The sequence below is a fragment of the Scyliorhinus canicula genome, chromosome 1 (genome assembly GCF_902713615.1).
Source record: "Scyliorhinus canicula chromosome 1, sScyCan1.1, whole genome shotgun sequence".
Classification (NCBI taxonomy): Eukaryota; Metazoa; Chordata; class Chondrichthyes; order Carcharhiniformes; family Scyliorhinidae; genus Scyliorhinus; species Scyliorhinus canicula.
Genome location: NC_052146.1, coordinates 192252477 through 192268410, shown reverse-complemented (window position 1 = coordinate 192268410; position 15934 = coordinate 192252477). Strand labels below are relative to the sequence as shown.

General features: G+C 44.6%; 1 protein-coding gene across 2 annotated transcripts in view; it reads right to left on the bottom strand.

The window, feature by feature from the left end:
• The window catches only part of tab2 (TGF-beta activated kinase 1 (MAP3K7) binding protein 2), a 65528-nt gene that overhangs the window by 16967 nt on the left and 32627 nt on the right, over positions 1–15934 (bottom strand). The window contains exons 3-4 of one of the 2 annotated variants that reach the window (XM_038805289.1): positions 12829–12942; positions 163–355 (exon numbers count right to left, since the gene is read on the bottom strand). In XM_038805289.1, the coding sequence (XP_038661217.1) occupies positions 163–264 (102 nt within the window). In that variant the 5' untranslated portion in view covers positions 265–355; positions 12829–12942. The remainder of the gene's footprint in view (positions 1–162; positions 356–12828; positions 12943–15934) is intronic. The other variant, XM_038805299.1, reaches the window with a different exon arrangement.

The window sequence follows — 15934 nt, the reverse complement described above, 5'->3', positions numbered from 1 at the left end:
ATCATGAAACATTCGCTGGACTTTTTAAAAAGACACCACTGTTAGGATGAACAAGTGATGTTACAACTGCAAAAAAACCAATGCACTGATTTTCGTATTGGAGATCAATGGTTATAACTAAAGGACTGTGGAATCGGCTTGCTCAGATTTTACTGCACCTACCTGCAGTATACAGTTGGAGACAACACACTCGGGTACTTCAGGAAACTTTTGCCGCAGGTCATGCAGAACCTGAATATCAATTTGTTGGCTTCCCTGGGCCATTCGTATTCTGCCTCGTCAAGTGTGGCACTGCGTTGGCACAAAGGTGCAAGCCTCAATCACAGCAAAGCTCTCGTGTCCCATCAGGCATTTTCTAAAAGAAATGAGATTAATGATTACTATCTGAATGTTGGAAAAACGATAACTAACTTATGCTATTTTAAATTAGTAACATAGACCATCAGAAATCTCTGTGGATTTCATAGATTAACAGCACAGACTTCCGGTGGCAGCCATGGTGTGAGTGGTTGCACAGAAGGCAGCTCCTGCTCGATGGCATAGAAAAGAGCTCTTTTACCCGAAACCGGGAGAAATCTTGACAGAAAAGCATAGCTGAAGGTTGGAGGAGAAGTTCCCCCAGGTGTGATATATCTGCTGGTTACCAAACCCGGCAGAAGGTTGAAGGCCTTGCCAAGTAGTTGGAAGAGACCTGTGGCGCAGCAGTTATTGGAAGGAGGCGGAGGGGGAACGGCCAGTGAAGGTTGGAAAGCCCCAGATGAAGCAGTTGATGGCCTTCATCAGGGAACACTTCCGTCAGCAAAGGAAAGAGATGCAGGAGGACAGATCGAAGGCCATCGAAAGGGCTGTGGCACCCCTGAAGGGCTTGATGGAAAGGGTCGAAAAGTGTCTGGAGGCACAAGGATTGCAGATCTGAGAGATGGAGAGGGTGATGTCGGACCACAGCGATCGGGTGGTGGGTGGCACTGGAGGTGGAGATGGGGCTTTTAGGTGACCATTGCAAGATGCTGAGAGCAAAGGTGGAAGAATAAGAGCACAGGTCAAGAAGGTAAAACGTGCGCATCGACGGCATGCTTGAAGGAGTGGAAGGCACGATGCCATGAGGTACGTCTCGAGGATGTTAGCAGGGCCTGTAGTGGAGGGAGCTCTGGACAAGGCCCCAGAGGTGGATAAAGCGCACTGGTCTCTGAAGCAGAAGCCACGGGCAGTGATCGTAAGACTTCACAAGTTTGTGGAAAAAGAGATCCTGCAATGGGCTAGGGAGAAACTAAACTGTGAATGGGAGGGGAACTAGGTCCAAATATACCAGGACATTGTAGCTGAACTGGCAAAATGAGGTGCTGCGTTCAACAGGGCCAAGGCGGTGCTGTATCAATGGCAGATCAGGTTCGAAGTGCTTTACCCAGCTAAACTGGGGGTGACTTATGATGGTCGCGAATATTGCTTTGAGAACGCAGAAGCATCCAATAGCTTTATTAAAGAGCACAAACTTGGGGAGAACTAAACTTTATTGAGACACAGAGGTGCCGGCAATTTGGAGTAACGGAAGAAACGGGTAGAGTGGGAGATGGAGGGTGGGTTCTTTTCCTCCTCGGTGGAGGGTTTTTCTTTTCTTGTTCGGTCGACAATGGGTAGCAGGGGTGCAAAGGACCAGATTAGGTGGAGAAAGGGATGGGCGTGTCAGGAATTTCACTCCGGGTTTGACTCGAAGTAGCGGAAGTGACCATCTTGATGAGCAAGAAGATGGGGTTTTTGAATGCGAAGGAAGTTAGGGATCTGGGGAGGGGGGATATGTGATGGTGAGCTGGGGTATTGGTGGGGACGCTGGAGGTGGTGGTGAATGTATATGCACCGAACTGGGGTGATTAGGGTTTATGAAGGAGTTGTTGGCAGCGATCCCAGACTTGGCTATGCACCAGTTGATCATGGGAGGAGACTTTAATTGTGTTCTAGAGCCGAGGGTGGACAGATCAAGCGCCAGGTCAATGGGATGGATATGGATGGGAAAGGAGCTGGGAGGGTCCATGGAAAGGGTGGGTATGGTGGACCCGTGACATTTTAAGAACTTTCTCTCGCATGTTTACAGAGTATACCCCAGATATGACTTTTCTGTGGTGAGCCATGTGGTGTTGGTAGGGGTGGAGTGGGCAGAGTACACGGGTATAGCAATTTTGGACCATGAGACCCACTGGCTGGAGGTTTGGGTTAGATCGGGAGTAGAGCAGAGGCGAGGATGGAGGCTTGATGCGGGGTTATTGGCAGATAGAGGGTTTGCGGTTGGTGATTAACGATTATGTAGAGTTGAAACAGAACGGGGATGTGTTGGCGGCCACATTTCAGGAGGCACTGAAGGTGGTGGTCCGAGGGGAAATTATCTAGTTTAAGGTACATGAGGATAGATAGAGGAAGGAGGTGTACGAGTGGTTTTTGGGTGAGATAGTCGAGGTGGACAGGGATTATTCGAAGGTACCCAACACAGATGGATGGGCTGGAGTTCCCGCAGCTGGAGGAAGAGAAGAGGCAGGCTCTAGAGGAGCCTTGGGAGCGGAGGGAGATATTAGACAATATAAAGGGTATGAAGTCAGGAAAGGCCCAGGACTGGATGGTTAACTGGCAGAATTTTATAAGGAGTTTGCGACAGAACTGGCACGGATCTGCTGGGGAGTTTAATGAGGTGCTGAAGAAGGTGGAGCTGACGGAGACGATGACGCAGGCGACGATCACATTAATACTGAAGGGGATGGAGCCATTAAAATGTGGGTTGCACAGGCCCATATCGCTGTTAAATACAGATGTGAAAGTGCTGGCTAAGCTGGTGGCAGGGAGGATGGAAGGTCGTTTTCTGGCGGTGGTTCCGGAGGACCAAACAGGTTTTGTAAAATACAGGCAACTCTCCAGTAAAGTAAAGGCGACTGTCGAGAGGACGGGTACCGGAGATAGTGGTGTCCATGAATGCGGAGAAGGTATTTGACCAGGTGGAGAGGCAGTACCTGTACTGAGGTCCTGGGAAGGTTCAGATTTGGGCTGAAGTTTGTGACGTGGGTGCGCCTGTTATATGTGACACCGCTGGCGAGTGTACGGACTAAGGATATGAGCTCACAAAGTTTTGGGTTACACAGGGGAAAAAGGCAGTGGTGCCCACTGTCACTGCTGCTGTTCGCGTTAGTGATAGAGCCCCTGGCAAAGGCCCGAGGATGTCAGCAGAGTGGCAAGGGAATACGAGGGGGAGTAGGGAGCATTGGGTGTCGCTATATACAGACGCCCTGTTACTGTACGTGTCGGACCCGCTGGAGAGCATGGGGGGATTATGGGCCTATTAGAGGGATTTAGGGCATTCTCAGGATACAAGTTGAACGTAGGGAAAAGTGAAGTGTTCACGGTGAACAAGTTGGGTCAGAGTGCCACCCTAGGGGGCTGCCATTCAAGGTAGCCAGAGACGGGTTTAGATACCTGGGGATCCAGATAATGGGAGAGTAGGCAAAGTTGCATAAATGGAATTGAACAAAGCTGGTGGAAGAGGTTAGGGATGATTTTAAGCAGTGGGATACGTTGCATCTGATTCTGGAGGGAGGGTCCAAATGATGAAGATGAATGTCCTGCCAAGGTTCTTATTCATATTCCAGGCCTTTTTCCGAAGGTGCATATGATTATTCCAGTTTGAGTTTGTGTGGGCGGGGAAGGTGCCAACGGTAAAGAGGGCCCCCTTACAGAGGCAGAGACAGAAGGGAGGGGGTTGGCACTGCCAAACATGTTACATTATTATTGGATGGCGAATGTGGAGAAGGTGAGGCAGTGGTAGGCAAGAATCTTGTAGGGGCTCCAGCCTGAGGGCTATGGTGGTGACGGCGTTGCCATTGGTGCCAAAGAGATAGACGGAGAGCCCAGTGGTGCAATCCACAGAGAAGGTGCGGATCCAGCTGAGGAGTAGGCATTTTAGGATAGAGGTGATGTCGGTGTTAACGCCACTGTGTGAAAACCATGGGTTTGAAATCCCGGACGTGGAAGGGGAGAACAGGATCGGAAACACATATGGATGGCTGGGAGAATAGGTGGTGAAGAAGGAGAAGTGGAGGGGGAGAGAGATAAATTGGGAATGTGGAGTGAGGCGCTACGTAGGGCAAATGCGACCTCCTCATATGAGAGGGAAAATCTGTACAAACTGTAAAATTGTGTGATGGGGAGAATGTTCCCCGGAATGTTTATGTTTTGTAATTGTTTGAATAAGTGTGGAATAAAATATTTTTTTAAAAAATGGATTAACAGCAAAATTTCAAATCCTGAGATTAGTAAAAGGTCAACCATTTTCCAACTGGTTGAAAAACTCAAAAGTGTTGAATTCTGCCTCTTGCTCTGATGTTGAGCAAAGATCGCAGGAAGTGAGAGTTTCTGAAACCTGACTCTGCGAATAAAGGGGCTCCAGATGAACTCACTGAGCAGACAAATTAGGAGTAGGCCACTCGGCCCCTCAAGCCTGCTCTGTCATTCAATGAGATCATAGCTGACCAGATCATAACCTCGATTCCACACTCCCACCTACCTCCGCTTACTTATCAAGAAACTATCTCACTCTTCCTTAAAAATATTCAAAGGCTCAACTTCCATTGCTTTTTGAGGGAGAGAGTTCCAAAGACTCACTATCCTGTTCAACCCAAGCCCAGACTGTCCAACCTTTCCTCATAAATTAACCCGTCCATTCCAGATGTTAGTCTAGCAAACCTTCTCTGAACTGCTTCCAATGTATTTACATCCTTCTGGGGCGCCATGGTGGCACAGTGGTTAGCACTGCTGCCTACGGCACTGAGGACCGGGGTTCGATCCCGACCCTGGGTCACTGTCCGTGTGGAGTATGCACATTTTCCCGGTGTCTGCGTGGGTTTCACCCCCACAACCCAAAAAATGTGCAGGTTAGGTGTATTAATTGGGTACTCTAAATTTAAAAAACAGTATTTACATCCTTCCTTAAATAAGGAGACAAATACAGTACACAGCACTCCAGGCATGGTCTCACTAATGCCCTGTAAAACCCCTCACTTCGTTATTCAATTCCTCTTGCAATAAACACAAACATTCTATTAGTTTGCCTAATTACTTGCTGTACCTGCATACTAACCTTTTGTGATTTATGCACTTGTACTCCCAGATGCCTCTGCACCATAGGGCTCTGCAATATCTTACCATTTAGATAATTGGCTTCTTTTTTATTCTCCCTGCCAAAATGATAATTCTACATTTTCCCATATTATACTCCATTTTCCAGATCTTTGCCCACTCTCCTAACCTATCTATGCCTTTGCAGTCTCCTTGTCTTCTTCACAACTTACTTTCCTTCCTATCTTAGCATCATTAGAAAATTCAGCAACTTGGTCCCTTCATCCAAGTAATTTCTATAAATTGTAAAAAAAGGTTGAGGCCCCAGCATTGATCACTGCTGCACACCACCAGTTACATCTTGCATATCAGAAAATGATCAATGTATGCATGCTGTGTCTTCTTTCTCCACAGCACATGCTACTTTTTCCAAAGAATTCCAATAAATTGGTTAAACATGATTTCCCTCTCACAAAACCACATTGACTCTGCCTGATTACCTTGAATTTATCTAAGTGCTATGCTATATCATCTTTGATAATGAATTCAATATATTCCCAAAGAGAGCGCTAACTGGCCTGTAGTTTCCGCTTTCTATCTCTTTTCCTTTTTGAATAAAGGAGTTACATTCACCATTTTCCAATCTAATAAACCTTCCATCAAATTTAGGGATTTTTTGAAAATTAAAACCAATGCATCAATTATCTCACTAGACATTTCTTTTAACACCCTAGGATGAAGTCCAACAGGAGTCGGGAATCTGACAGCCCATAGCTCCAAAGATTCGCTCAGTACCACTTCCCTCATGATTGTAATTTTCTTGAGTTTCTCCCTCTCTTCTATTTCCAGGATGTTACTTGCATCCTCTGTAGTGAAGGCTGAAGTACTTTACCATCTCCTTATTCATTATTAATCCTCAAGACTCACTTTCTGTAGGACCAACACTCACTTTGTTCATTTTTTTATTTTTACAACAGCAATAGAAACTCTTACTATCTATTTTTATGTATCTCGCTAGCTTTCTCGTGTACTCTAATTTTTCCCTTCTTACTAGTCATTTTTTATTGTTTAAATTCTGTCCAATCTGACCTGGCACACAATCCTTGCTCAATATGTTTCTTCTGTAAGTTTCATACTATCTTTAACTTTTTTTAGTTAACCACAGATGTTGGGTCCTCCCCTTGAAATTTCTCTCTCTCTTTGGAATGCATTTATTTTGTGTATTCTGAAAAATACTTTTCAATTTCTGCCACTGCACCTCTATTGATTTATCCATCAACTTAATTTGTCAGTTTACTTTAGATAGTTGTGCTTTCATGCCCTCATAATAGCCCTTACTTGTGCCTTCATGCCCTCATAATAGCCCATACTTAAGTTTAAAATACTAATCTTGGACCCACTCTTTGCTCCCTCAAGCTGAATGTAAAATTCAATCATGTTATGTTCACTGCTACTTAGCCTTCACTATGTGGTCAATAATTAGACCTATTATGTTGCACACAACCAGGTCTAGCATAGTCTGGTTCTGGTTGACTCCAGAATGCGCTGTTCTAAGAAACCATATCCCGAAAACATTCTATAAATTCATCACATCTTTACCCATCTGACTTTCCCAGTCTGTACCTAGATTAAAATCCCCCACGATTATCAGTGTACCTTTCTGACAAGCTCCCATTATTTCCTCCTTCATACTCGGTCATCCTGTATGGTTACTGTTGGGGGGGGGGGGGGGGGGGGGGGGGGTGTATACCACTCCTACAAGTGACTTCTTGCCTTTATAATTTGTCACCTCGACCAAAACCGTATCCACATCCTGGTTCCTGAACTTCGGTCATCCCTCTCCATTGGGCTAATACCATCATGAATTAACACAGCCACCCCTCCCTCTTTCCTAGCTTCCTGTCCTTCCTAAATGCCATGTACCTGTCAATCCCCTCCAGTGACAATCCAGCAGAGGAGGAACAAGAGGATTCTCGGAGAAGTCAACACAGTCACCGCCACGGCACTGCCGAAGAACTAGTGTCAAGGAGCGGTTTAGCCCAAAACACTACATTTGTGTTTCCCTACTTCCCTCCTCTAACCAAAAAAAAAGGCATTGTGAGGAGGACAAGCAAGGTAAGATTCTTATTCTTATATCTTTCTTAAGTGTACAAGGGCAGAGATGGCAGTTTGGGCAGTGACATGCTCCTCCTGCCAGATGTAGGAGATCAGGGAACTTTCTAGCATCTCTGACAAGTGTGTCTCCAGGAGGTGTGACTAACTGCATCTCCTCACAGACTGCATAGTTTGGTTAAAGCAGCAGCTGGACACATTGTGGAGCATACAAGGCGGAGAGTGTGATAGATGCTAGCTTCAGGGAGGTGATCACACCACAGGTTCAGACAGGTAGATGGGTGACCACCAGGAGAGGCAGGGAGGTAAGGGGAATAGCCTTCTGTGGCTATTCCCCTCTAGATGTCTCTAAAGGATGTCCTGAAACAAGAGGGTAAACAGACAGATGTCATTGTCCACATTGGTGCTAATTACAGAAAGGAAGAAGGAAGAGGTCCTCCAAAGACAATTCAGGCAGTTAGGTCAGGAGCTAAAAAGAACGACCTCTAGGATAGGGCTCTCCGGATACTCCCCGTGTTAATCAGGCTTGGAACAGGGAGTTTGTACAGCTGAACACGTGGCTAAAGAGCTGCTGTAGAATGGAGGGCTTTAGATATACGAATCACTGGGAAATCTTCTGGGGAAGGTGGAAGCTGTACAAGGAGGACAGGCTGCACTGAACTGGAGGGACACCAATATCCTGTGAGGGGGGGGGGTTTGCTAGTGTTGTTTGGGAGGGTTTAAACTAGTGTCACAAGGGGGTGGGAACCGGAACAGCAGGCCAGTAAGTATAGAGATAGGGAAAAAAGTAGAGACAGAGATAAACATAGTGCAAAGTAGGAGCAGGCGGGAAGCCGCAGGGCTCAGCCGACTGAAGGGCTGGAGTGCATTTGCAAGAAGTATAACAGGTAAGGCAGATTAACGGAGAACCTGGATTATTGCATGGAACTATGATGCAATTGCAATTATGGAGACATGGTCAAAGGCAATTTGTTAGATGTGTCCAGGAGAGCTTTTTGACACAGTATTTTGACAATCCAACCAGGGAGGGGGCCATGCTAGACTTGGTATTGGGGAATGAGCCAGGTCACTTGATTGATGTTTCAGTGGGGGAGCATTTTGGATTTAGCGACCATAATTCCATAAGATTTCACGTAGTCATGGATAAGGACAAGAGTGGCTCGCGGGAGAGGGTGCTTAATTGGGCGAGGGCCAATTGCATCCAAATTAGACAGATTACTATATGAAGCAAAGGGAGAAATAGCTGGGGTCTTTACAGATGTCTTCTGTTGACCACAGGTGAGGTTCCAGAGGACTGGAGAATAGCCAATGTTGTTCCCTTATTTAAGAAAGGAAGCAGGGATAATCCAGCAAATTATAGGACGGTGAGCCTGACATCAGTGGTGAGGAAGTTTTTGGAAAAGATACTGAGGGACAGATATATGCACATTTGGAGGAAAATGGACTTGTTAGTGACAGGCAGCATGGTTTTGTACAGGGAAGGTCATGTCTCACCAACTTGATTGAGTTTTTTGAAGAGCTGATAAAGAAAATTGATGAGGGAAGGGCTGTGGATGTAATTTATATGGATTTTAGTATGGCGTTTGACAAGGTCCAACATAGCAGTCTGGGACAAAAACTTAAATCACATGGGATTCGGGGTGGGCTGGCTAGATGGTTACAGAACTGGCTTGGCTATAGAAGACAGAGAAGACAGACAGGTGGAAGGGTGTTTATCAGAATGGAGATCTGTAGCTAGTGGTGTTCCACAGGGATCCGTGCTGGGTCCTCTACTGTTTGTAGTGTATATAAATAATCTGGAGGAAAATGTGGGTGGTCTGATTAGCAAATTTGTGGATGACACAAAGATTGGTGGAGTTGCTGATAGTGCTGAGGATTGTCAGAGGATACAACTGGATATAGATAGATTGCAGACTTGGGCACAGAAATGCCAGATGCAGTTTAATCCGGACAAATGCGAGGTGATGCATTTTGGATGATCAAATTTGGGTATGAATTATACTGGTAATGTCAGAACCCTCAGGAACAAGGGCAATGCGGTGGCACAGTGGTTAGCACTGCTTCCTCACGGTGCCAGGGACCTGGGTTCAATTCTGGCCTCGGGTGACTGTGTGAAGTTTGCACTTTCTCCCTGTGTCTACGTGGGTTTCATCCGGGTGCTCTGGATTCCTACCACAGTCCAAGGATGGGCAGGTTAGGTGGATTGGCCATGACAATTGCCCCTTTGTGTCCAAAAGGTTAGAGGTTAGGTTAGGTGGGGTTGCTACGGAGGGTCGTTGCAGACTTGATGGGCTGAATGACCTCCTTCTGCACTGTAGTGATTCTATGATTCCATTCTGTGATTAGCATAGAGGGATCTTGGTATGCAGGTCCATAGTTCCCTAACAGTGGCAACACAAGTGGCTACAGTGATTAAGAAGGCATATGGCATGCTTGCCTTCATCAGGCAGGGCATTGAGTGCAGGAGTTGGGAAATCATGTTGCAGCTATATGAAACCTTGGTTAGGCCGCATTTGGAATATTCTGTGTAGTTCTGGTCACCACATAATCAGAACGTTGAAGCTTTGGAGAGTGTGCAAAGAAGGTTCACTAGGATGTTGCCTGGACTCGAGGGTGTTGGCTATGAGGAGAGGTTGAATAAACTAGTATTGTTTTCACTTGGAAGACGGAGGCTGAAGGGAGACCTGATAGAGGTCTACAAAATTATGAGAGGCATAGATAGGGTGGATAGTCAGAGGCACTTTCCAAGGGTGGAACTGGCAATTACAAGGGGGCACAGGTTAAAGGTGAGAGGGGGAAAATCTAAGGGAGATGTGTGGTGGGTGTCTGGAACTTGCTGCCAGAGTATGTGGTGAAAGCAGGCACATTAGCAACATTTAAGAGGCATCTGGATGGGTACATGAATAGGAATGAAATAGAGGGATATGGACCGAGTAAGGGCGGAAGGCTTGTAAAAAAGTTAGGGCATCGTGATTGGCACAGGCTTGGAAGGCCGAAAGGCCTGTTCCGATGCTGTACTTTTCTTTGTTATTTGTATTTCTTTTTGCGTCATCAGTTCATCTGTTTTGTTTCGAATGCTTTGTGCATTCTGATGCAGAGTCTTTAGTTTTGTACTTTTATTTTATTTTTGTAACCTTTAGTCTTATCTACCGATTTACTTTTAGATTTGTACTCTCTATCCCTTCCTGACATGGCATGTCCATTTATCGTTTCCCATATTAGTATCTTTCAAAGAATCAGGGCAAGGCAAGAGAGATTTACCACATCTTCCCAAATTTGATCCCCAATATTTCATTTGAAATCCTCCCGCTTTCCCTAGTTTTGCAGCTCCCTAGAACATTGGTCCAGGTGCAATTCAGGTGTAAACTATCCCAACAGTACAGTCCCCAATTTCCCCAGTACTGGCGCCAGTGCCCCACCAGCCGGAACCCACTTCTACCACACCAGTCCTTGAGTCATGCATTAATTTCTCTGACCTTATTTTCCCTGTGTCAATTTGTCAGTGGCTCAGGTAATAATCCAGAGATTATTACCGTTGGTGTTCAGTTTCTTAATTTAGCACCTAGCATCTCAAAATGACTATGCAGAACCTCTTTCCCTGATCTGCCTACATCATTGGTACCTGCATGGACCATGATGACTGAATCCTCCCCCTCCTACTCCAGCTTCCTCTCTAGTGCTGGGAAGATGTCCCGAGCTATGGCACCAGGCAGGCAACACAGCCCTCCAGACTCGGTTTGTTGCATTGAACAGTGCCAATCCCCCCAACTGTTCTGTCCCCAACTACCACTGCACTCCTTTTTCTCCCGCCACTTGAATGGCTTCCTGTACCATGGCCAGTTCCCTGCAGCCCCACTCTCATCCAAACAAGCTGGAAGAACTTCAAACCGGTTTGCAATAGCTGAGGCTCCTGCACTCTCGCCCTCCCAGGAGCTGCCGCATGCTATAGCCAAGACACAAAACATGTGCTGCCATCCTCAATTAGTTTTAATTAACTACTTAATTATTTAATTTAATTAATTATTTTCCTTATTTATATTTTTTATTAACCATACTACCAGTTCATGTATTATTTTAAAATCTCAGGAATAGAATAGACCTCAAACACTCACCACACAACTAGCTTCTTCCCCTGTAGCAGAGTAAGAACCAATTCCTACAGGGTGAGAAAGTTTTAAAAAAAGCAAAGGAGCCACCTCCTTCGCCTCTTCAGCAAACTCCTCACTCATCCAACTTTCAGCACTCTTGTTCAAAACCACACTCCAATGCTAAGTTACACTGAGAGGCCTGTATTTACATGCTCTGAACTAAAGATAGATAAGCCAAAGGTATAGAAAAAAATAGTTTTAGTTGGTTTCCTTAATTAACTAACTTCAACTGCTCTCAAGTGGAGAGCTTGAGTTTTAAGTTCCTGTATTTGGGACACAATTAGAGAGCCATTGCTCAACCATACTGGTGAACCGACAGCAAGACAGAAATAGTGAGCAGAGAAGTGCCTGAACATGCAAAGTGAGCTGGGTCGGTCAGGGCAGGGAAAAGGGGCTCTGGTAAAAGTCTATGAGGAATCTTATGTGGCCTGATGGATGTGGGGCACTGTGCTGGATATCTCACTCTGGGGAAGGAAATCATAACCTACAGAACCACAGGGAAAGGGATAACCATCTTCACCAGGCAGCATGGTGCCACATTGCTGCCTCACGGCGCCGAGGTCCCAGGTTCGATCCCGGCTCTGGGTCACTGTCCGAGTGGAGTTTGCACATTCTCCCCGTGTTTGTGTGGGTTTCGCCCTCACAATCCAAAAGATGTGCAGGGTCGGTGGATTGGCCATACTAAATTGCCCCTTAATTAGAAAAAATGAATTGGGTACTCTAAATTTAAAAAAAAACTCTCTTCACTTACATGGTTACCTTCCCTTCCACACCAAGCACCCAACAACCCCCCTCTCCCCACAAGAAGCCTGCCCTGTTTTTTAGCCTTTCGCAGTTACCCAATTCTCCTTTTGCATCCTAGCAAATTTTCCTTTTTTTTTGTTTTTTAAAATAAATTTAGAGTACCCAATTATCTTTTTCCAATTATGGGGCAATTTAGCATGGCCAATCCACTTAACCTGCACATCTTTGGGTTGCGGGGGTGAAACCCACACAAACACGGGGAGAATGTGCAAACTCCACACGGATAGTGACCCAGGATCCGAACCCAGGTCCTCATCGCCGTAGGCAGCAGTGCTAACCACTGCGCCACGTGCCACCCCCTAGCACATTTTCAATTAAATAACCTGTGATGCAGTCAAGCTAATTTATTAAATAATTATGGTAAAATGTGATGTTGCCCACTGCTCCCTGTGACCTACATCCATTATCTTCCCAATATCCAATGCCCATCTTCAAACTATTCCATTTACACATTACCCACTCACCAAATATTGACAGTCATCCAGACTCGAAATGTTAGCGCTCTTCTCTCTCCACAGATGCTGTCAAATCTGTTGTGATTATTCTGTAAATTGTTTCCGATTCCAGCAACCGCAGCAATTTGCTTTTATATTTCATCAAGTTAATATACAAAAATGAATTACTTCATAAGGCATCTGGGTTTTTTCACTCAACTAATAATTGATGTTTTACTCACCCACTGCAGCCGGATAAATAAATCTTATGATAGCAAATCACTGATTCCAAAGAGTAAATGTGAACAATTTGACTGTCTGTCTCTGCGGATCTCTCTTTCAGCTTGATTCACTTTCTAAAGTTTAAAAATAAATGTAACGTTTTAAAGTGCGGCTGAAAATCTACTCAAATTCATTATCTGGTTTCAATTGAAAATTATTATGAAAAGACACAAACAAAAATACTGTTATACAGAGGTACTACTTAATTTTTCCACTGAGGAAAATAGATTCTTTGAAATTCAAATATAAACAAAACCAGACACAAGAATGTCATGCTGGAAGTAGGACGCATACACTCTTAAAAAGCACTTAAGGTAAAATAAACCAGATAAAGTCTGAAATCAGTACTTTATCTTTTCTTCAAATTATTGCAAAAACAACCAGGTACTGTTATAGCCTGCGAGTATAGAGTTTTGTTACATCGGCATGTAATCTATCCTAGCTCTACTCTCTCTTCAACCCCCTCTTATACAGTTGATAATACAACACATTTTCCCACTCTTTAGTTTTGTCGAGTCATACGGACTCCAAACTGTCTTCTCTCTATACAGATGCCGTTGTGACTGTGATAGGCAACAAGACTAACTGAAGCATTCTTGAAAGTTGTACACACTGCAAACACCCAGGTTGTTCAAATACATGAAATTGAAGATCAGTTTTGAGCGTGGGTGAAGTCTTCCAAGTACAATTTTGGAAACATTATAAACTTCTTTCTTAAATGTTAATACTAACTTTAATTTTTCTCATTGGCACTTATTTCAACTTCTCAGCATCTGCAATTTTTTTGCTTTTTGCACTTTTTTTGTTGGTTCAAGATTGTTCTTAGTTCCTCCCTAGTTAATCAAAATTCCCTGAGGTAATCAGTTCTGGCTTGCAGCATTTTTACTAAAAGCTAGCACACAGGTGCAGCAAATAATTAGGAAGGCAAATAGTATGTTGGCCTTCATCGCAAAGGGATTAGAATACGAGGTAAAGATATCCTGCAGCAATTGTATAGGTCCTTTGCGAGGCCACACCTGCAATGTGTAGTTTTGGTCTCTTTATGTAAGGACGGATATACTTGCCATAGACATAGAGGGAGTGCAATGGAGCTTAGCCAGACTAATCCCTGGGATGGAAGGATCATCTTATGAGGGGAGATTCAGGATCCATGCCCATATTCTGCAGTTTCGAAGAATGAGAGGTGATTGCATTGAAACTTAAAAAGCTATCAAAGGACGGGGTAGATGTAGAGAGGATGCTTCCCCTGGCTGGTGAGTCTAGGGGACATAGTCTCAGGATAAGAGGTAGGCCACTGAAGATTGAGATGGGAAGGAATTTTTTTTTTGGCGAGTGATGAATCTTTGGAATTATCTACCCCAGTGGGCTGTGGAATCTCAGTCACTGAGCATGTTAAAGACAGAAATTAGTAGATTTCTGGAGACTAATGACATCTGGAGATATGGAGATAGCGCAGGAAAGTGGTATTGAGGTAGATAACCGGCGATTATCTAATTGAATGGCAGAGCAGATTCAACAGGCTGACTGACAACTCCTGTTCCCATGTTCTTTTAAATATGTTCCTGAATGGCTGACTTTCCAAAATGCATGTTTTTCCTTTTAAATTGGAGAAGGGCCATTTTCAATGGGGTGAGAATGAAACTGTCCCAGACAAACTAGAATCAAAGATTGTCATGCAAAACTGGAATAGAACTGTGGGTTGCCTTTAAAGAGATGGTCTAGGTTCATAAAAACGTACATTCCTAGGAGGGACAACCGTAGAGCCACCAAAGCTAGAATTCACTGGACGACAAATGAGAGTGCAAGATGAAGCAGAAAAATGACTATATGACAGATGTTAGATTATTAATCCAAGTCAGAACTAGACTGACTGTAGAAAGCTCAGAGGGGAAGGTGAAAAAGCAAACAAGAAAAGCAAAGAGAGCTTGGGAAGGATTGGCAGCTTGAAAAATGGGAATCCAATTGTATTTTGTGGACAACAGTAAAATAGAGAGAGGAGGGGTGGTGGAAAGATCTATGCACGGAAGCAGTGGGCATGGCTGAGGTACCAAATGAGCACTTTGCAGCCTTGTCCTTTCCTTGCCCTTACCTTACAACCCATCAGACTCCTTATTCAAAGGATCAACTTCTACCATTTCCACCACCGCAAGAATGATGCCACAACCAAACTTTCTCCTCGCTTCCAGTATTCCAAAGCCACCATTCCCTCCGCAAGAGGTCTATTCCTCAAGTTATCCCAAACACCAATTCCCTTCCTGCAGTACCTTTCCATGCAAGCACAGGAGATGCAACACCTGTCTTTTTACTCCCTTCTCACTACCCAAGGTCCCAAATATTCTTTTCCAGGTACTTGGTCTTCTTTCATTTAGTATACTTTATTCACTGCTCACGACATAGTCTCCTTATCGTCTACCATTTAGTTTTAGAGTACCCAATTTTTTTTCCCAATTAAGGGGTAATTTAGCGTGGCCAATTCATCTACCCTGCATATCTTTTGGGTTGTGGGGGTGAGACCCACACAGATATGGGGAGAACGTGCAAACTCCACAATGACAGCGATCCAGGACCTCAGCGCCGTGAGGCAGCAGTGTTAACCACAGCACCACCCTGCCGCCCTATTGCCTATCATTTAAATTCTCCACCTCACTTCTAGACTATTCTTTCTATCCACAGCCACTTGCAGTGCTTGAACGAAATTCAATTTGAGGAACAGCACTATATCATTCCACCGGAACTTTACAGACCTGCGGACATAAGATTGAGTTCAACAATTTTAGTCTTTAAACTTCTGCCCCCATCTTGTTTCCTTTTTAATACCAATATGGTTCTTTTCCCTCAAGAAGTCGTTTGGATTTCAGCTTTTCACTATTCTGCCATCCAAAACTCCACTAGGTAAATCTTTTGTTTCTTTACTTTTCACAATTTCACTCCCTGTGGTCCTTGTCATTTAATTTCTCCTGCCCGCCACCATCTCGCTCACCTTCCCTTTTGTCCTTTCCCACCATTCCCCCTTCCACTTCCTGAAAATCTGTTACATTTCAAACTTTCCCATTTCTGAGGAATGGT